The sequence below is a fragment of the Periplaneta americana genome, chromosome 7, assembly GCF_040183065.1.
Source record: "Periplaneta americana isolate PAMFEO1 chromosome 7, P.americana_PAMFEO1_priV1, whole genome shotgun sequence".
Classification (NCBI taxonomy): domain Eukaryota; kingdom Metazoa; phylum Arthropoda; class Insecta; order Blattodea; family Blattidae; genus Periplaneta; species Periplaneta americana.
This window is the reverse complement of record NC_091123.1, coordinates 77464171-77485817: the sequence shown is the minus strand read 5'-3', so window position 1 is coordinate 77485817 and position 21647 is coordinate 77464171. Positions and strand designations below refer to the sequence as shown.

The following is a 21647-nucleotide window of genomic DNA, read 5'->3' as shown; positions in this document are numbered from 1 at the left end:
ATGAAGATACTAGGAACATCATATATATATAATTAATTTCTTCCCTACTCTGCTTCCCCTCACATTCCTTATAGTTAAAATATCTACAGTATGAAGCACTATTCAGTTTGCCCGCAATTTCATCATGGCCATTATTTACGATGTTCTTTTATTTGTCTAAATAAGGCCATGTTTTAATGCCACAAGACACAATTGAAGAGGTGAATTCCAAAGTGTCCTAAGTCCTTTTTTAAGATTTTTAATTTATTTTTTCAAGTCTATATTATAACTGTGTAAGTTTATTTAACAGATTGTTCTAAGTCTTGAAAAAAACATATGAAGATACTAGGGACATCATATTTATTTTATCAGTTTTTGTCATTTTTCTCATAACTTGTCATTTAGACCTAGATCAGTTTGGAATCCACCTTTTCAATAAAATTACTAATGCTAGAGCAGTTTGATTACCTGCATTCTGCACTCATTCGAAGGGACAGGGAAATGAAAAGTAAGACATTTTCCTACTTAAAATGTGACAAAAATATTTTACATATCTTACTTTTACATATTTTAAATATAATGTATTTATTCTCATATATTTTTACTTTGATTTTTCTTAGAAGTAATTCTAAAACAATATTTCTAGCTTTCCTTAAAATTTCGTCTGAAACTTCTGACATGGCTGTCATTATTGATAAAAATAAGAAAGTCGTAACCAACAACAAATTATTTGTAAAATTGATATCGGAAATACATTCTAATAAATAGAAAGTCATGGCATACAAATATGAATAAAATAATATTGAAAATAAGATTAAATTCTAGTTTAATACTAATTTTAGAAACCACTTTACGGACTTAGTACCAAAAAATATTGTATGTAACAAATATGAGGCACTCAGAAGCAAAGTAATATAAGTGACATTTTTTTTTTAAAAGTGAGATAAGTATATATTCTAAATCTTTAACGTCACTCCTGTTCAGAGAAAAAGTAATATAAGTGCAGTTCCAGTCAGTGCTGCTCCATGTTGGCCTTACACTTGTATTACAATGCATACAGAGTTTTGACTGAGAGGCAAACTAATACAATTGCGTTGTTTACATATTGTTGTTGCGTTTCTTCTGTGTATGACTAATTCATTTGCCATAATGGAGAAAGGCCTGCACACATTGAGCTGGACCAACTATACCGTGATCTAATAAGGATGATTTTTGCTAAGTGGAGCAACTTGCAATAGCTAATGAAATTCATCCCACTCTTTCCTTGATGACCTGAAGCATTAGGATGGGCCTATAATAAGGACTCTAGGACGTGGAAAAGTACGTGGAAGAGGAAGTTGAAGGAATATTCGCGGTAGGAACACTACAGATGCACTTCATGACAGAAACATAGATGTTTCAGGAGAGAGAGATGTGATGAGGCTAGTGATGTAATGAACAGCTGAATTTCATTTAAAATTTGAAATTTTCTTAGTCCTCCTCTTTCGGAGTACCAAAAACCACATCAACTGTTGCCCTAGAAATTGAATATAATATTCAACCAATCAGACACTATGTATTAAAAAAGGATCTAAAAATACATTTAAAATTGCAAGCCTCATCCAGATCTCAGATGTTCTTCAAACTGTCAGATAATATCCTACGTAATTTCTGCAAAATAAACAAATAAGAAATACCAGTCTATATCACAGACAAACTCATTTCTAAAACTCCAGTTGTAAATGAAATTCCTCCTTGAAAATGGATAATTCCAGAACATAGCCTATAAATTCCACGAAACCATTTCAAAAATGATCCTCCATACATTCTTAAGTTAGATGCCATAGAACTACTCTGCAGCACATATAAGGATTACCTTCAAATTTATGCAGATGAATCTCTAAACCCTGATGATGGAACATCAGGAGCAAGGTATTATATTCCAAAATATCAAGAAAATTACTTCATACCATGTTCAGCCTCCTCCAGTCTTGACACTGAATTGCTAGCTATTGTTGCTGCTCTTTAGTGTGTTACTCAAATTTCTGAAAGATCTATTTGAATACTTACCGACTCCAAGGGGACTATATTTGATATAATCAAATATATACCACACCTATACGCACATAGAATTATTCCAATTCAGAAACAACTAAGTGAACTAAAAAAACTCCAAAATAAAATAAAATTTCAATAGATACCTAGTCATTGCGGTCTACCTGGGAACGAGAAAGTCGATAATGTTGCGAAACAGGCAACATATTTGCAACCAAGACCTCTTCAAGTGATATCTCTATCCAATGCCTTTACTTCAATAAAGTTTCATTTTATAAACTTATGGATCAACAATTGGCTCTCTTCTGACAAAGGAAAAATTTTACAGTCCATTAAAAAGAAACCGAATGACCTGGAAATTTACAAAAACTTGCCCAGACATGTTCAAACATTTTTAACAAGAGTCAGAACAGATCACATTGTCACACAATTGTACCTACACCGTGTGGTGTAATAATCATGATGAAGATCTGGAACACGTTCTTCTATACTGTCCATCCATAAACCACAAAAGAAGTAAATTAAAATCGTCAGTATCAGCTGCAGAAGACACATCTCTGCAGTATATATTGACTACACCCCAACTCTGGCTACTAGCAACAGGAGTCTATAATGAACACTGATCAAAATACCCCTAATTTACTATGAAAAAGAAGAACTGAAAATACTACAGTGGACTATAGTTGACTTTATGTTGTCTGCAAACAACTGGATACATTAAGAAGATTGATTGATTGATTGATTGATTGATTGATTGATTGATTGATTGATTGATTGATTGATTGATTGATTGATTGATTGATTGATTGATTCTTTCGGTTATACAGACACATTTTTTGTTATAATATGATAATAAGCTCAAGTGCTGTTAAGACAGAAATGTTTCAATGTTGTAAGCAATGTCCTTGTTCTTGTTTTAAATAATATAAAAATACTGAAAACCCTTGCACTTATATTACTTTTCCAAAAAAATGTTTTCGTGGCAAAATAATACAAGTGACTTTAGGACCCTATTTTACCTAAACTGTTTTAGAATACATAATTTCTATTTAGAAGTTAAAAAATATAAGTACCAACATATACAACTGTAAATTTACAGCAACATAGTCCTGTAACAGATTTTTAAATTTCCGTTTCAACTTCAAAGTCACTTATCTCAAAACTTACTAAATGTCACTTGTATCACTTTGCTTCTGAGTGCCTCATATGTGAAACCTTCAGTGGCTTCGTATGATATTACGGACTTGGCTTACACCTCATCCATAACATCAATACTTGTCCGCTAAAGATATGTTTCACATGTATAACTATCAAATCACTCCCTCCATGACAACCAACACATTAGAAACAATTAAATCTCTACATTCATTCATTTATGCCTGGTAACTTCTTCAAAAACAACATATTACAAACATAAAGCCTACAATTTAAAATTAAATTTAGATCCCAGTAATGGATAAAATATTGCATAGTACATTAGAGTAAACAGATCTTGTGCGCTCATGGAAATTATCACCTTCAATTTGCCTTGGGCACTGATAAAATCTAATTTTACTTTGTATTTCTTGACAGTGTTAACAGTAAGTGACTGGCAGTTACATGGCAGAAGCACTACAAATTAATATGTTGTTACAGGTACAGCAAGCAGTTGCACAAGCAGCACAACAGTTACAGCAACTCCAGAAGCAGCAGCAACAGCAGCTTCAGCAACAACAAAACAACACGCATCAAAATCATCACAGTAGCCCCTCTAATCACCATTCTCATCACCACTCTGCCCTTACACAACATCACAATAGTGTGAACCATCATCACAACCATCAGTCTCAACTACCTCCATCAGGACCAGCCGGAGTTGCACATCATCATCATCATCACATTAAGACCCCTCAATCACGGATTTTGGAGCCATCGCCTGAAGAAACCACAGACTTGGAGGAGCTCGAACAGTTTGCAAAGACATTCAAGCAGCGTAGGATCAAGTTGGGTTTCACACAAGGCGATGTTGGACTTGCAATGGGGAAACTTTATGGTAACGATTTCTCACAGACCACTATCTCAAGGTTTGAAGCATTGAACCTCTCTTTCAAGAATATGTGTAAATTAAAGCCCCTTCTTCAAAAGTGGCTCGAAGACGCAGACAACTCCCTCAACAATCCAAATTCTTTGACTAATCCTATGACAACACCAGAAGCCATAGGAAGACGTCGAAAGAAGAGAACGTCTATTGAAACCAGTGTAAGAGTGGCATTGGAGAAGGCATTCCTCCAGAATCCCAAACCCACATCAGAAGAGATTGCGTTACTTGCCGAGAGTCTCACAATGGAAAAAGAAGTGGTTCGAGTCTGGTTCTGTAACAGGTGGGTGTCTTCAAGTTGTTTATACATTTGTGTCTGTTTTATTCAATGTGATGGTTTATGTACAAAGAATAAAAAACTACCATTTCTCTGCTTAGTGCACAGATGTGTGTATACCCGTATACGTTTTTATCTGTCTGCTTATCTGTGTACCTGTTTGTCTGTCTTCCAACAAATGGTCAACTTTAATGATGACTTGTATGGATATTTTAATATTCTTCATTCAAAGAATTCGAAGTGGCAGTAGAATGTATGAATTCATTACAAAACAACCACAAATGATAACTTACATACTTAAATGTTAGCAGTAATTAAAAGAATCTAACACACAAACCTCGTATAAATAATAAAGTAATTAAGGAGAAGGCAGCATAACAAACTAGAACATTTTTCTTCTTCTTTTTCTTTTCTTCTTCTTACTGTTATTATTATTATTATTATTATTATTATTATTATTATTATTTTATTTTTATTATTATTATTATTATTATTATTATTATTATTATTATTATTATTATTATTATTATTATTATTAAAGAATTTTCTGTGTTAACACAGGTTTTCTCAATCAAAAGTTACCTTCTTTCTCCAGTTCTCTCGATCTAGCTGATCTTCATCTGTCAGATTTTTTTTCCGCGTAATCTTCTTCATTTCTTCTGCCCATGTGGATTGTGGTCTACCCCTCTTCCTCATTCCTTCTGATTAGGGCTTCTCTTTTTAATCTATTTTCTCTTCTCATAACATGTCCATACAATCTTAGCTGCATTAACAATAGGCTGTTATTGTTATCATTATTATTATTATTATTATTATTATTATTATTATTTATTAATTAATTACTTACTTACAAATGGCTTTTAGAGAACCCATAGTTTCATTGCCACCCTCACTTAAGTCTGCCATTGGTTATCGGTTACTGTTATTTCAAGATACTTGAATTTTTCCACCTTTTCAAAGGATAAATTTCCAATTTTTATATTTCCATTTCGTTAGTCACGAGACATAATCATATACTTTGTTTTTTCCGGGGTGTACTTCCAAACCTACCTCCTTACTTGCTTCAAGTAAAATCCCCGTGTTTTCCCTAATAGTTTCTGGATTTTCTCCTAGCATATTCACGATATTCGCATAAGCAAGCAGCTCAATTCCAAACCCTTCCTGTTTTCCTGGACATTCCTAATAGCATATTCTAGAGCAAAGTTAAAAAGTAAAGGTGATAGTGCATCCCCTTGGTTTAGCCCTCAATGAACTGGAAAAGTGTTAGACAGAAACTGGCCTATACAGACTCTGCTGAACGTTTCACTGAGACAAATTTTAATTAATCACACTAGTTTCCTGGGAATACCAAAATCAATAAAAATATTATATAGAAATTTTTCCTTATAATCCCATTTTTCTCCAATATCTGTCGAATACGAAAAATCTAATCAATAGTCGATTACGCCAAAAACCACATTGGTGATCCCCAATAATTTCATCTACATATGAAGTTAATATTCTCAAAATAATATTGTATTGGACAAAATTTTGTATGATGTCAACAAAAGTGATATTCCTCGAAAGTTACTACATTTAGTCTTTTCCCCCTTCTTAAAGATAGATACAATAAAATTATGGACTCCTTCTATTGTTCTGGTACAATTTCCTTTTCCCAAATAGCAAGTACAAGCTTATACTTATTTATGGCTTTTAAGAAACCGGAAGTTCGTTGCCACCCTCACATAAGCCTGCCATCAGTCCCTATCCGAACAAGATTAATCCAGTCCCTAGCATCATATCTCCCACCTCCCTCAAATCCACTTTAATATTATTCTCCCATCTACGTCTTGGCTTCTGCAAAGGTCTTTTTCCCTTCGGCCCCCCAACTAACACTCTATATGTATTACTGGATTCACCCATGCGTGCTACATGCCCTGCCCATCTCAAACATCTGGATTTAATGTTCCTAATTATGTCAGGTGAAGAATACAATGCGTTCCGTTCTGCATTTTGTAACTTTCTCCATTTTCCTGTAACTTCATCCCTTTCAGCCCCAAATATTTCCTAAGCACCTTATTCTCAAATACCTTTAACCTCTGTTCCTCTTTCAAATTGAGACTCCAACCGGTAATATAACTGTTTTATAAATTCTAACTTTCAGCTTTATTGAGAGCAGACTGGATGGCAAAAGCTAGAGTAGCTTTAAATTTAGGAAAATATTTTAATTTTCTAATATGTTTATTTGTATCTTTTACAGACGTCAAAAAGAAAAAAGAATCAACCCTCCGAGTGCTGCATTGGGGAGCCCAACTATTTGCTCAGTGGCTGGTTCAAATCCCTCCAGTATGTTTGCTTCCATTGCCAACTCTTTAGCAGGTGGATCGCTGTCAGCAATGGGGAATCCCATCTCTTTAGTAACGTCGTCAGCTCACAGCTATGTTGGACCTGGAGGACCTACCAGTGGACCACAACCTCCTATAGTCAAGAGTGAATGACTATTCTCTTCAGGTCCATGATGAAGCTCGTCAGAGCGTCTACAAGGACTGCCTTCGGCCGAACACTCTGCCCATGTATGTTGGAGTGCAGAATTATATCAAACTCAGATACCTCGCTCCCATATCCATTCCCGACACATTTTAGAACATTTCATGAAATGACAGACTACTTGTGGTGTTTGCGTACAGTTCCCACTTTTATAGTAATAGAACTATTTGTTTTTAACTATTAATGGAAGAAAGAACATTTAGAAATGTGGTCACATCCCTTCATCTTTTCAAGAAGTTATTACAAAGTGAAGCTGAATCCCTCCCAAAAAATACCCTCAGTATTTGTGCAATGTTCACTATTATTAATAATTTAATAATATTCATCATATTAGTTATGTAGCAGGTATAGAACTGTTAAGTAATAATTGCATGAGTAAACAACTTAAGAACTAAATGAAAGTGAGAAGTTAAAGTCCGTGATTTGCATATGGTAAGAAGCTATAGTACACAGAAGTAAACACAATCAGTGGAAACAGTGTCAATTATGCAACAGATCTACTAGGAACAGAATGAAGATTTTGGAATGGAAATGTATATTCCTTTAAGAATATTAAACAGATGTTTGGAGCCCAGGACGACAGTGAGATGCTGGTCTTCATGGTGAGAGAAGTTGTCAAAAGATAAGGGAATTAATCATTCACAATGGATGGTTTTGTTGAAAATTACTACAGTTCATGTCAAGCTGATTGAGTGGAAAAGACTTTAATATTAGTAAAATTCTAAAATCTACCATTTATAAAAGTGAGTAGCTGTAATTATATGTATGTGTGAACGCTAAAAGTTTTGGACTAAGTTTACCAGCTGAGAGGGAAAATATAACTTAAGATGATGCATGGGGCTTTCAACAAACCACATTCATTTCTTCATCAAAACTACAGTAACTATTATGATCCAGATTTTAAATTTCTGTTTACAATTTTTTTTTAACTATTTTAGGCTTCCATAGTATTTCAGGAAATGATATTTCTGTTCAAGTTTTTTAAACTAACCTTCATTATATTTCTGTTCAAATTATTAAAACTAACCTAAACAATAAACACTTGACTTTACCATCTTTTACATTTTAACTTTGCTGCATACTCGATTAGCCACATTTCACACTTTTCTAAAGTAAAACTTTTTTTCGCCCTGTTTTTTTCTCTATCTTTTAAGTATTCTGCAAACATATCCCAAGCTTTTAAATATGTTTTAAACTATTAATGAAATAAAAATTGTATGGGTGTAGTAGAGATTTTTGGGTTCCAAGTTATATGTGTATTAGGAGTTACATATAGGCTTCATTATCAGGGCATCTACCTCTTGAATGTATTACCACGAGTTATTCTCCAATAGTTCTTGACAACTGATCCAATAGATAGTTTCCCTTTCCCGTGCATTCCCTAATGATGGAGCTTATACGAGGAAAGTCAATAAGTACCGGTAATTATGAATTGAAGTAACAACCTACGTTTTTTTATAAGACACTTGAAACTATCACTGCTAGATGGCAGTGTTATAGATGTGGGCACAAAACAAAGAAACAACCATTGCAAGATTGACGTACTTCTGCATGTGTGTACCATTAATGACTTGATCCAAGCATTGATGCACGCTTTGTCTCAGGCTGGTAATGAAGCACCCAAGACTCATCACCTGTGCCTATCCAGGCTAGCACATCATTCCTTTCATTCTGTCTGCTCAGATCACGTCATCAACCTATTGCACATTTATCTCCGTGACAATCTCCACTGGCCGACCAACTCAGTGTTAGATACTTGCTCACCCTTCAGAGAACAGCTTGATGTGACAGGCAATGCTCACCATACAGGGGCAATGTTTCTTTATGAAGATCTTTGCCATCAGACCTTTAGCCAAAAAATCACACAACAGAGCACTACTTGGTAATGATATGCTCATGCAGAGATACCACCATCTTGCAACTGCTGGTTCTTTGTTTCACTTGTGCACACATTGATAATGTTGACAATTGGATAATATTGCCATCTAACGGTGATAGCTTCAGGCACCTCATTAAAAAGATAGGTCGCTACCAGTTTGTAATTTACTTACTGACTCACCTATGTACAACCTTAGACACAAAAAATTACCGATCTCCTATAGTATGAATTTATCTAAATTCATCTGTTTTATACAACTCGGGAAAGGATGTTTATTATGCTCTTGATTATAAATAGACCAAAAAAAAAACAACAAACAAACAAACAAATCAAAGGAAAAACAGAGTAGAGTCTTGCATAAGAAATTCGTTCATGTGTAAACATAAGCTCTCACGAAATCAACTGAAGCCTTCCGAAGAGGACTTAGCATATGGCAGCTGGTCATTTTTTTCTAAGATGATACATACCTCTGAAACAGATGTTTCTGCATCTGTGACATGGTATAAAGACCCAAAAATCTCGCACCATGTTGAACACCAACAAAGTTTCAAATCATACTTGTAAAGTCTTACTATTCCCTCTTGTTTATGGTCATGAATGTCCGTAATTTTTAATGACTGCTGTGAATTGTATCTCAATAATAACGAAGCTCTGAAAACTAATTGCAGTATTGGTTATTAATATAAGCAATTTGTATTTGGAGTAATGAATTGGAGTACTAAATTGGTAGATTTTAGAATATTCACTTCTTTGTGACTCACATTTAGTTGCAAAGAACAATTACTGTGATAAATCTCATTTTAAGGCCAGTTTCATATTATGGCATTATTTATTCCACAAGACTTGACATCTTAATTAACATTTATTATTAATTTATCATTTAATTGGTGTTTTATTGTTACTTTGTTGTAGTGGTGAACTATGACAGATGTTGGTCTGAACCAGATATAGAAATTGCCTGAATTTCAATTCAGTTTCACGTACCTGTCATTGCACGTTATGAGGCATCTTGTGGAGTGAATTGTTCTGTAATAGTAGCAAATTCAGTTTATGGTGTCATTTCAAGTTATCTGTATAACACCAATGAATAGTTAATAATGCATAGCATGTTTAACCTCGTATCCTATTGATAGTTAAAAACCTCTAGAAAATATGATGAATTCTATTCGTATAATTGTCTCTCATTTAAAATATTCCCATTACACTTACATCTACAATGTCCTAGATAAGTAACAAAATTTTATATTAATAACCATATATTGGAGTCAAAACATCTACAAATTTTATGTTCTCCATAGACACATATTCAGATTAAATATCTAATGTCCACTCAATTGGTATCAGCAAACATCTTACATTCACTCAGTTCGTATCAGAAAGAGATTTATATAAAATTGACATTAAATTTTTAAAAACTTTACATTCATGAAATTTATATTATTTTTTCCATGCAGTGTATGTTTTAAATTTTCCCTTCATTTATATCTACATTCAAGTAAAAATGTATTTCAATGTAGAAAATATAAATTCTAATTCTTTCTATTCAAGTGAACAAAGTATAAATATCAATACCCAGTACCGGTACTTACAATCAACATCTTCTTGAAACATAACTTTATGGAAAATTCGCCAAATGAAATATGGAAATTTTGAAAATTAACTGAAAAGTCAGGTGCCATCTGTTTACTGCCGACCATGGATTTTAAAGGAACATAGAAAATATCAGTTAGAACAAATGAAATTAGCATAAAATTTCTAAAGATTAACAGAAAATGAATGAAAAAGAATTATCACTTTTAATCTCAGAAGGTGACAGGCATTCTTATGTACCTCTGAAAATCTCTTAATACAAAAAAAAAAAAAAAAAAGAAAACAATTAAAACTGTTTATATTTGACAGAATTGCTGCTATTTTGTGAATTAGCTAAGGAAAGTAAGAAAAGGATGGGCCTATATATAATTCATATTTGCAATTTTCCTGACAATAGACCTATTTTAACTTAAATTCGGAATAATTCTCTTTACAAAATTACTTAAAGATTCGAAAAATTACAAGTTTTAATTATATATAATTAATTAAAAAAGAAATAAACAAATTGTTCGCAGTATGAAAAATGAATAGAATCTAGGAACATTTTTATTTGGTTAGAAATTACAGAGAATACAGTACATAATTTACATTATCAAGAAATTTCAGTGTTATTCTTAATTGCTTTATGAACGCACATATGTTTGTAACTTTATATCCTTGCCTAATTTCATTGATTTTAATATTTCCGAAAAACAACGCAACAAGAAAACAATTAAAATAGATTAATGATAAAATAACGTATTCTTAAAATATTTTAAACTACTTTATATTGTGCAAAATTTTTGGCTTTGTATTAACGTAAAAATATTAACTTTATATGGTGCCATAGACCCATCCAAGCTTACATTGTGCTGGGTAGGTACTTATTTTTCAAAAGTACCTACCAAATTACATTATATTACCCTTTGAATTCTCTCTAAATAGTAAGAATCAAAATATATTATTTTTTTATTCCATCAAATCCCAGCCAACCAATCACTCATAACAAGTGCACCTCCGCATATATGTGGACATTAGTCCTACGTTCATAGACATCTATGACGTAGTGCAGAGGGCGGCCACCAGAGGGAACTCAAGAGTGGAACTTAAACTGAGAGGATTCGATCCGACACCAGGGTGGGAATCCGGTGTGGCTTAGTGGATAAAGCATCAGCACATAGAGCTGAAAACCTGGGTTCAAATCCCGGTGCTGGAGAGAATTTTTCTCCATTCCACTACTCTTTCATCGCAAGAATCAAAATGTCTGAAAAACTGATAACCCTGCACTTAGCGATTATTTGAAATTGCATATGTTTTCATACTGGGTGTGTTATTGTATGATACTGAAGCAATGGTAGGGAAAACGAAAGTTCTTGAAGAAAATTATCTTGTGATTTCTATGTTCACTCTAAATTTCACGGGATCTCAGAATTCGAATTCCCAATCCTTTGATGAGAAGCAGTATCCCTATAACTGTGTCCGAAATACATGAAAAAGTAAACTTATAATTAAGATTTAACGCTAAAGTAATATTCCAAATATAAATTGTATAATAATTGCAGTATTACAAGATGAGATGAATATCAAAGACACAAAATAGAGGTATTTAACAAAATGTTCGCATATCTTCACCATCGAAAATATGCTATTTTGAGGGATATGTGGTCATATCGGATTTGAAAAGAAAAAGTGTAGGTGTAGATCATGAAACCCTAACAGCATTATGTTGATAGTGATTTACGTGATCTCGCTTAAAATAGTGATGATGGAAATGATAGCAATTTTGTAATATATTTTTATTGACATGTTTGTTAATCTATTTTAAGTGATATCACAAAAAAGACAATGTTTCCACTTGTCATCTGTTGTGGTACTGAAAGAGACATAAATTATTATTGTAAATTATTAGCCATTTTATATTACCATATTTTATTTGCATATTACACTTTATGCAAAGACTGTTTTCATTTAAGTAATTTCATGTTTCACCCTTTTATATAAAAAATGTGATTTTAAAATTTGTGTAATTTGTGTATATACACTTCAGAGACTACCAAGGATGAGAAAGTTCTCTGGTAGTTAGAATTTATTCCCAGTGAAGCTTAATATATTATTGAATAGTTTTAATTAAACTATGATGAAACTCGTCAATATTATGTAGTGGAATAACTTTTACTTCAATTCCAGTTAAACTCACGAAATAAAAAAAAACAGCATTTAAGGACAATATTAATTAATTTCTTACGCACTGTATAATAGAAGTTTTTAATAATTTGGTGCAGAAATTTGTTAATAAATATAATTAAAGAAACCAAAATATATTACTTCCAAAGATACAAAGGCAACAATATCAGATCTCAAATATGGTTTATTAAACAATTAATTTTAAACAATGAAGTTAAAGTTATTAAAGTATAAGTTATTCAAAACACTTTTAACTTTGGTTTATAAACAATGTGTGTCTTCCAGAGGGAAAAGTTCCTAAAATTGAATTATGAGAAAATGAACATGATTATGTGAAATTGTGTTAGTAGATAGCCTTGTATATTAAATATTTTTATTTAATTTAGTAACATTTTTCAAGAACAACACAACATTTTCATTTAGAATATAATTTACATGGGCCAGCACACAAACACAAATTGTTTTAGGGATTGAACAGGAACTTTGTAAATTTTACATGAATGCCAAAAGACACAAAGAAGTGCGTATATGGCCAGTTCACTCTATTCAGATCATTAAAAGTCCTGGATGAATCCTTATCTTCGACAATTTGACTGTTTTCACTGTAATTAAATAACAACATCCACAACATAAATTCTTCATATTTGTTCCCTAGCATAGAGTTTTGTACTAGATTTATTATGATATAAAGGTATAGCGTATGGATTGTTGCCTATATTAATGTAAATTCGAAAAAAAAAATAGCGAATATGATTGTTCTCTGTATGCATATGCAGGAATGTATGTTTAAGTTTTCTTTAAGCAGTAACTTGGCTTTAGTGACATCCGCTTGTTTTAAAGCAGGGTTCCTCACATACAACAATCGTGGTGGATGTCACACAGCTGACGGATGCACCATCGCATAGCACTTGTTGACAGAGATAGATTAATTAATGTGTACAGTTACTGGATGAGGAAGTCTCAAGTTTTTATGTTAGATTTTTCTATTGAAGGGGAGAATATGATTTAAATGTCATAATGGTTAGATAAACATGATGAGGACCAAGTGTGAAAAGTTCCTATTGCCCCTGGCAAAACCAAATAATTAACACGTTGACAGTTTTTTTGGTCCCACTAATTCTAGCGTAGGGTCCAATATGTTATATTGTAAACAGCTTTAAGCTTTTTATCTATGAAGCAAAATATGTCTCTCTTTATTTCTTTTTGTAGCTAAATGATAAGAAATATATTATGTAAATCAACAGTTTTATGGGATTGTGAGCCAAATGTGCAGATATATACTGGGTCCTTGGAAATACTGCAGGAAAAGTTAATATTTTTATATGTCTGTAACATATACCTACAGTTCATGCATGTTAAACTTAAGCCCCCAGAATTTTATAAAACGTGTCCTTACAAGTCCTATTTTATATTTATATTACCCTCTTCATTTGTCTTCAGATGAAACAGCACATTCACCTTCCTGTTCAATAATTTTATTAAGCAGCCTAGAATATAATAACATTGAAGTTATAATAAATTAATTAAATTGAACATAAATTAATTCAGTTGAACTACTATCCTCTAATAATCTGATCAAATTAATTGAATATTGTTATTTATTCTGTGCTTTATTTTTTGCCTGCGTTTATATGTTTCGCGATTGGTAAACAATAAAATATATGTAATAATGATGGGCATTGGCTCACAATACCTGTGTTTTATGTTTAAAAGAAAACTCTCAATGCTCATGGAAAGATTTTTGTTTAATTCAACCAAAAATATGTTACCTTTCTTGTTACTCAAGGACTGTTATTTTCAAAATAGACTTTTGGTATACCTAGAATGTTTGCATTTAGTGTGGAATTTAACATCTCTCTTCAGAATCAAATATTACACTATCTTTTGGTAGTACTTTTTCTATCATGAATCCATTTGACTGAATAAACAATTGCACTGCAAAGATTCAATAACAAATACAACATTTAGAATCTAGACTGTCAAACTGTATGTAGAACTACAAGCACACATCAATGGCCGTTTCCGTGTTTTGATCTCATGTCCATACTAACTTTATGATCGAGAGAATAAGATTATTTGTAATGTACAGCAAATGGTTTAGTGTATCCCAGTGTAAAATTATAATAATCCAATGTTTCTATTTGCAATGTGCATTGTCATGGCAATTGAAAGCTATATTCGTGTACAGAAGAAACCCATCATACGTATCCACTTTGTAAGCTAGACATTTTAAAGGAGATATCAAATCTTGTGGTTTCTCCACCTTATAATTAAGAATAATAATAAACATGATTAAAAACAAGAAAGTAAGTCAAGAAGAAGACTTGAACAGTACATTCTTTTTTATTCGGTGTGTTGTATGTCGTCCATGTTTGTTTCTCAATTCCACATTCTTAACAATAGAATGTAGGCCTAAAGCCAGCTTGCTGTGGTATAAAATCGTAAAGTAGAACATAACATAGTTCCAGTTGATGTCAGCATGTGTTTTCGTCATCTTGTATCAATTTACTGAAAACGTATCATAATGTGTCGGAGAATTGCTTAAGCTCTAGGGAAAAGAAAACAACGTGTAGGGAACCAACTGGTAACAGTAGAATCGACCAATCAAATGTTTGGAACTCAGGAGTGTAATGTTATTATTTAAACCTATTGATTTGGTTGGTAGATTCAACGACAATGGCATATTCAAAATTATTTTGCCTGTCAGTGGTTTGAAAATGGATGAGGCTTGTGAAAAAATCAAAACTTTTTTATATCCTAATTTAATTATATTAGATATTCTATCATCAACAGAGGTGAAGTAAGTTGATGATTTTTTAGTGTCTGGCTGTGGATATAGAAAAAGAAATATTTTACTTTAGAAATCATGGAGAATTGTGGGACAATAAAAGAGGCAATTTTCATACACTACTTTTTTTTATTTTAAACACCATTAAGTAGGTACGCTCTTTTAACAGGATGCTACAGTTTGAATTTTGAAATTGTTCTTATTTAGCAGAAAGTGGTAGCTTCATTATTTGAATTTTAATTGAAATTATTTACCTATACTTAGAAGAAATAGAAATAATTTCTGATTGCATAATTATATTTTCACTGGTTACAGAAAATTTGACGGTTCTTCTCCACTTCAGTAATATCATCGTAACTTGCCAGAATCGCACTAGTGTAGAAGTGATCCTTTCATTGTGCACCGTTTCAGGCTCCAGTTGTCATGCAACACTTCATGCCTAATAATTTAATATTTTAACTTACGAGAAGACAAAGATTTTCCACGAGATTTAAAGTTTTACTGCCAACAGAGAGTCTAATATTTTTGGTTTGACAATATTTCACATGTCACAATGTAATGCAGACAGTGGATTACTTTATGTGACTAAAATAGCTGTGAAATGTTTATTCCAACTCACAATAAAAGTTCTGAAATGGAAATGCAAAAATCTTCAAACCAACAAAATATTGATTGTGTTTATGAAGTAGGTTTGTATTGAAAAATTTTGTGGTCCCCCATCACAGTCATTTTTTGAGACCCATTGACCCATCAACAATAGACACGTCCATGTCACATCTTCCTCAAACCATGGAGACTAATATTAATTCTAGAATTCAAGAAAGAGTTATAAATTTAAAAACTAAAATTAAGTTAAATCTCGAAAATTTAGGGGTCCTTGTGTGTAGTTTCTACTGTGAAGGCTAATGCAATGTCATACTGACCATTATTAATTTCATACATTTTTCATATTGATGTCACAATCAATTATAAGGATTTATTCGAAATTTTTTTATCGGAAAACTGTTAAACCATTAAAACTCAATAACATTTCTGTTCCAACCTTGGAGAAACTTTAAACCATATGTCACTGACATCTGGCATGTTGCCTTTTCTTGCGTTACCAACAGAAGCAACTATACCATGCCAGTTTGAAATTAATGTAGGCCGTGGAAAAAATTCATATACTTCATCTATCATTATTTATTATCAGAATATTCGAATGAGAACAAGCTCTAAAAACCTTAACAAACCAAACCTAACCTTCGTCATATTAACCAGCGTTCCCTACGGAATTTAGTATTTAGAGGATTGTTACATATTAGCATTACATTTGACAAGTTGTTTCTTATGTCGGCAACGTTGATTATATATATAATTGTATGCAAAAACGGCATAACTACAGTAGTGGGAAATGATCTAAAAAATAGCTCCAATCTTTACAGAAGTCAATTTCCTATCCATTAGTCTCGATCCACAGTTTAAATTAAGTTGCTATTTTAGAAATCAAACTTTAAGTACACTTTTATTTTCATGTTCACACAATGCTACCTGACGATTGCAGAAAGACTGTTAAATTCAGAACTGGATGAGGGACAGATAGTCATTCCATGATTGCATAAGACGTTCCTAATAATCAATTAAACATTGTAGAGTCTGAATTAAAACTTTTATCAATACTATCCATTGCATAATAGTAAATAGCTGTTGGCAGACAAATATAATATTTTAGGATCGTATTTCGTAAAATATGGAGAAAAAATAGTTATCTGCTCAGTTTATGTTTCTCAACGTTATATTTACTACCTGTATATAATTCAAGAAGTATCTGATTTACAAAATGAATGGTACGTATATGGAAGTTGTCTCCCCACATAAGTTTCCACATAGATGTCACATGAACTTGAATAACGTAAAACAGCCAGCAAGTTATATTACAATGTTCACATGCATTATTCTACTATATATATACCTTTCTCTTTGTGTTTTAAAATCATTTTATTCTCATTGGTATTTTAAAATCTCATTAGCAGGATTGTATCAGATTTTCTCAACAGCAAATGTTTGATCCATAACATTTCAACCAACATTTCGCTGTTGCCTGTAATACTGTATGTATATCACATATCTAGTCTCAGTTTGAAGCTCAGTGTGCGTATGAGCTAGGGAGCTAAACATCAGTTCCAATCAACACAAAAGTTGGATCCTTCTTGTACGTCATTATTTAAAGTGTGCGTGTGCGTGTATGGGTGAGTGTTAATTTATAATGTTAATGATCGTTTCTACATGGAAGGATATTAACTTCTGAGAAAGACCAAACAAGTATTATTACCTCATTGTCTAGTCTACAAGTGTGGCTCCATCTATCTGCACAAACACAAACTATGTACAGTTGTATGTTCCATCTGATACTCTCCTGCATCAAATCAAGAGTAATTAGAGGCCAACATCAACAGATTCTCCTGTTAAGAACTTATTAAGTATTTATAACATCCTTGTAGCTATTTTAACACTGGATTTTTTAAATATAAGAGTGGTTAAAAAGTTGTTTTCTGGTGTAAAGCTAATGTACATATTCTAACGAGATACACAGCCTAAGTAGTTTTTGGAGCTTTTTGTTAATATGCTGTTAATTTTGTATGATTGATTTATTGTAATTCCGTAATTGTGTAAAAAGACCTTATGGGTTTCAGTTAACCTATTACACTTTGCTGACATGAGAACTTGCTTTATGATCAAACAACTAATATTTCTTCAAATGTAATATATATTATTACTGTGCAGCACCTTAGGAGGTAGCTTCATTTTTTGTTGAGTTAACTGTTTCCATGGCATTATAACATAACCCCATTTTTTTACTTTACCCTCTTTATTTTATGCTGCGAAGTGTGTTCTGTTTTAAACAGGCATGTGAACATTCTTACATCCATATCAATACAACATATAACCTGTAACACAAACTGTATTGCCTGACTGTTAACAGAAGCTAGAAACTGTTGTTTCCTATGGGGTTAATGTAAGCTTGTATATTGGCATTTTTCAAGCCCTCAGAATGCAGAAGGATCCCAAACAGGCTACAATGGTAATTACTTTTTTTTGTACATATGTGGTCAAGGGAAGGTTATATGTATGCCTGTTGATTTCACGATCACATGTTAAATTAATGAGTATGATGCAAGCAAGGGTTTGATGTGTGTGAGGGAACGGTACCCCCTGGACCCACCATTGTTGTACAAAGAGAGAAAAAGTTATAAGTCTATATCGTGTGAGGTCCTGGGGGCCCAGTACCCTCATTTATTGTCCGGCTGCCATTGTGTAATAAAATAACCTTGAAAAAAGTTTTCAATGGAAACTAGGCAATAAAACTATACCATACATTATTTTCATTAAGCGACTGTTGTCGGATTGGTGTTATTGCAAAATTAATCTTGTCATTGTAATTGCACATGGAAGAGCCCACCTCCCATTCCTGCTGTAGATCTCACGTACCTCATTCATTATTTATTACGTAGGTTGTGTTCAATCTCGATCATTTTAGAGGTGTAATCCACCCACATTCTACTGGGTCATCCATATATCTCAGAACTGGAGCTGTGTGAAGCACCTCAGCCGACAACAGCAACACGTTTGTGCAGGCAGGAGGGGAACGGTCTTCGGGGATAACTGGTTTATTCAAGGTCTCACGAAGCAGTTTGTTCTGTGTTTCAGTGAGAGCAACACGTGAAGTGAAGTGGGAGTAATGGCAAATAATAGGATTACTTATTCTATTCCACATCAGCTGTTTATTTACGATTCGTATGTCCATACAGAATCCGCTTGTGCTGTCAGGTGTTCGAGTGTATAAAACGAATCCACACTTTAGACGAAGTTAAGGATAACGTTCACCATGAGATCAGTTCAATTTCTCAAAGAGAACTAAGAAAAGTAATTGGTAAATTCATAAGATGATGTCAGAAATTGTTGAAAACGAAGACAGGCAGTTCCAGCATCTTCTTTAGTGACATGGGTGAGTACATACCTTTTAAAGTGCATTAGAATTTATTAGACATTCATTCTAGCTTGCTAAACATCAGGATCTTGTATTGTCCACATGGTAGGAAGCGATAGCTTATTGGCCAAGCGGGATTCCACCTCAGCTGCAGTGCCGTGATATATGGATGACTCAGTATTATAATATTCTTAGTTATTGTCGAATGTGTGGAAGTGTGTGTGTGTGTGTGTGTGTGTGTGTGCGCGTGCGTGCGTGTGTGCGCTTGCCAGCGTATGTTTGTGTGTATAAAGTCGACAAACAAAAGTCTTTTTGCATGTAGACCATTATGCTTACAACGCCTAAGATATAGGGATGAGTTGAATAGGAGTGACTTTTCTGCCCTAATAGTCTACTGCAGAGATGACATAGACACATTCCTAACAGTCACGAGACACCACAGACCATCCTCGAATGTCAGTGGACCCCATTTAGACGGCCTTTGACGAGCACTCTGACCATCCCTTAGATGCTAGTGAGTCTTGTCACAAGACATCCATTATCCAGTACCATAAACTCTTCTAGATGCAGTGGTTTACTGCCATTAGTTCTCCATCTGGCATATGTGCACGATCATGCTGGCTGGTCATCTTCAATCGGCATCACCAAAGTTCGTACACCTTATACTGAAACCATATTTTTTTAATGATATGAAATATTATATAGTATGAAGTTAAGAGTAGGATGAAATGCAGAATGATGGTGGAATGAAATTTGTCACTTTGAAGGAAACGTGAAAAGCTCCAATCTTGTCCATAACATATTTCAGTCAACACCAGGATCAGGATTGAATCCAAGTTCATTCTGTCACTGAGCTAGTGAGGGAGTTGTTTGACGACATCTCTTCTAAAAAGAACTTTTTTTAGTGTTGGAATCTCGAAATTAAAAAGTAGTAACGAATAATAGATGAAACAATAAGAAAAAAGATAAGAGACAGAAAAAAGAGGGGTAAGGGAGAATGGAGAGAGGAGAGGAGAGGGAGGAAAGTGAGAAAAGATAAATAATACAAAATTACAATTTTACTATGTTAACGCAACCTATAACTTCTAATCACATAATACAGCTGAGTTAGTGGAAAAACATAGACCTCTCCTACTTAATTATCGAAATCTTAAATTAGTTTTTCTGCTAATAATTTTGTATTATTCAAGAAGCATTGCAAAGATGGGACTTATATAAGGGTCATCCAGAAAGTAACGCAGTTTGCACATATGAGCCATGCATCTGACACTAATCACCCTCTCAGCAACTGATTGCTTCAGTAGAGTGTTTGATGTCAGCTAATGTGTTTGGTTTCTAAACATTATACGCTCTTTTTCATGAACACGAAAACTGATAATACCAGTACTGCCACATGTAAGATGAGGTTTTCTATTCACTTCGTAAATAAACAAAATGTCTGACTGATTGAAATTTATCAGTAACTTGTTGTAGTTTATGAAGAAGAAGTAATGCACGAAAAGAGTGTGCCAAGATGTTACCAGATGTTTAGTAAGGGACAAACAGACGTTCCCGATGCTAAGTAGATACCGGTATATCATCTATCATCAGTCAGGAGCTCAAGCAACAGGTTAATAAAATCATCCGAGACGACAGATGCTTCACAATTGACGAGCTTCATGAAAAATTTCCTCAAGATCCTTAACTTAATTGTTAGTTCAAGAAATTGTGAGTGAACATCTTCACTACCATAAGATTTGTGCGAGATGGCTACCACAAATGATGACAAATGGAACACAAGAAACAGATGGGTGCATCATTAACATTTGAAGGGTTGGCGGTAAGAATAATGAGGGTCCATAAAATGAAATTTTTTAGTTAGAGGTACCATCTATTGGATTATGTTGAGAACTAATTGAGGCTTACATGGTTATTACAAAATCTCCAGGTGCAATAAAAAAATTAAAAGTAAATGACATTACACATAAGAATTAAAGTAGTGTGTTTTAGAATTTAAAATTAATTTTTCTCTAAAGTTTGTTATTTGGATCCTCATCATTCTTTCCGCCAACCCTTCATTTTTGGAAAAGGAAGGCAGTGAATTTTTGGACATAATTGTTACTGGGGAGCTAAAACATTGAGCTCATGAGTGGACCATGCTCAGTCACCTAAAAAACTGAAAAATTTCAAGCAAATATTATCAGCACGAAAAACCATGGCTATAGTGTTTTGGGATAGCAAATACATTCTAATTAATGTTTTCAATCTTACTCCCTACAGCATTAACCTGGTGCCAAGTGATTACCACCTGTTCACTCACTAAAGTGGTTTTAGATGTAATATGCATCATGGATGACAATGAGTTAAAGGAGATGGTAGCCAACTGGT

At 33.3% G+C, this 21647-nt stretch overlaps 1 protein-coding gene across 5 annotated transcripts in view; it reads left to right on the top strand.

Moving 5' to 3' along the window:
• Window positions 1-13766, top strand: part of LOC138703217 (POU domain protein 2-like) — a 2136291-nt gene extending 2122525 nt beyond the window's left edge. For all 5 annotated transcript variants that reach the window (XM_069830922.1, XM_069830923.1, XM_069830920.1 and 2 more), the window contains 2 exons: window positions 3649-4373; window positions 6607-13766. In XM_069830922.1, coding sequence (XP_069687023.1) covers window positions 3649-4373; window positions 6607-6844 — 963 coding nt within the window. In that variant the 3' untranslated portion in view covers window positions 6845-13766. The remainder of the gene's footprint in view (window positions 1-3648; window positions 4374-6606) is intronic.
• Window positions 13767-21647: the final 7881 nt, after the last annotated feature.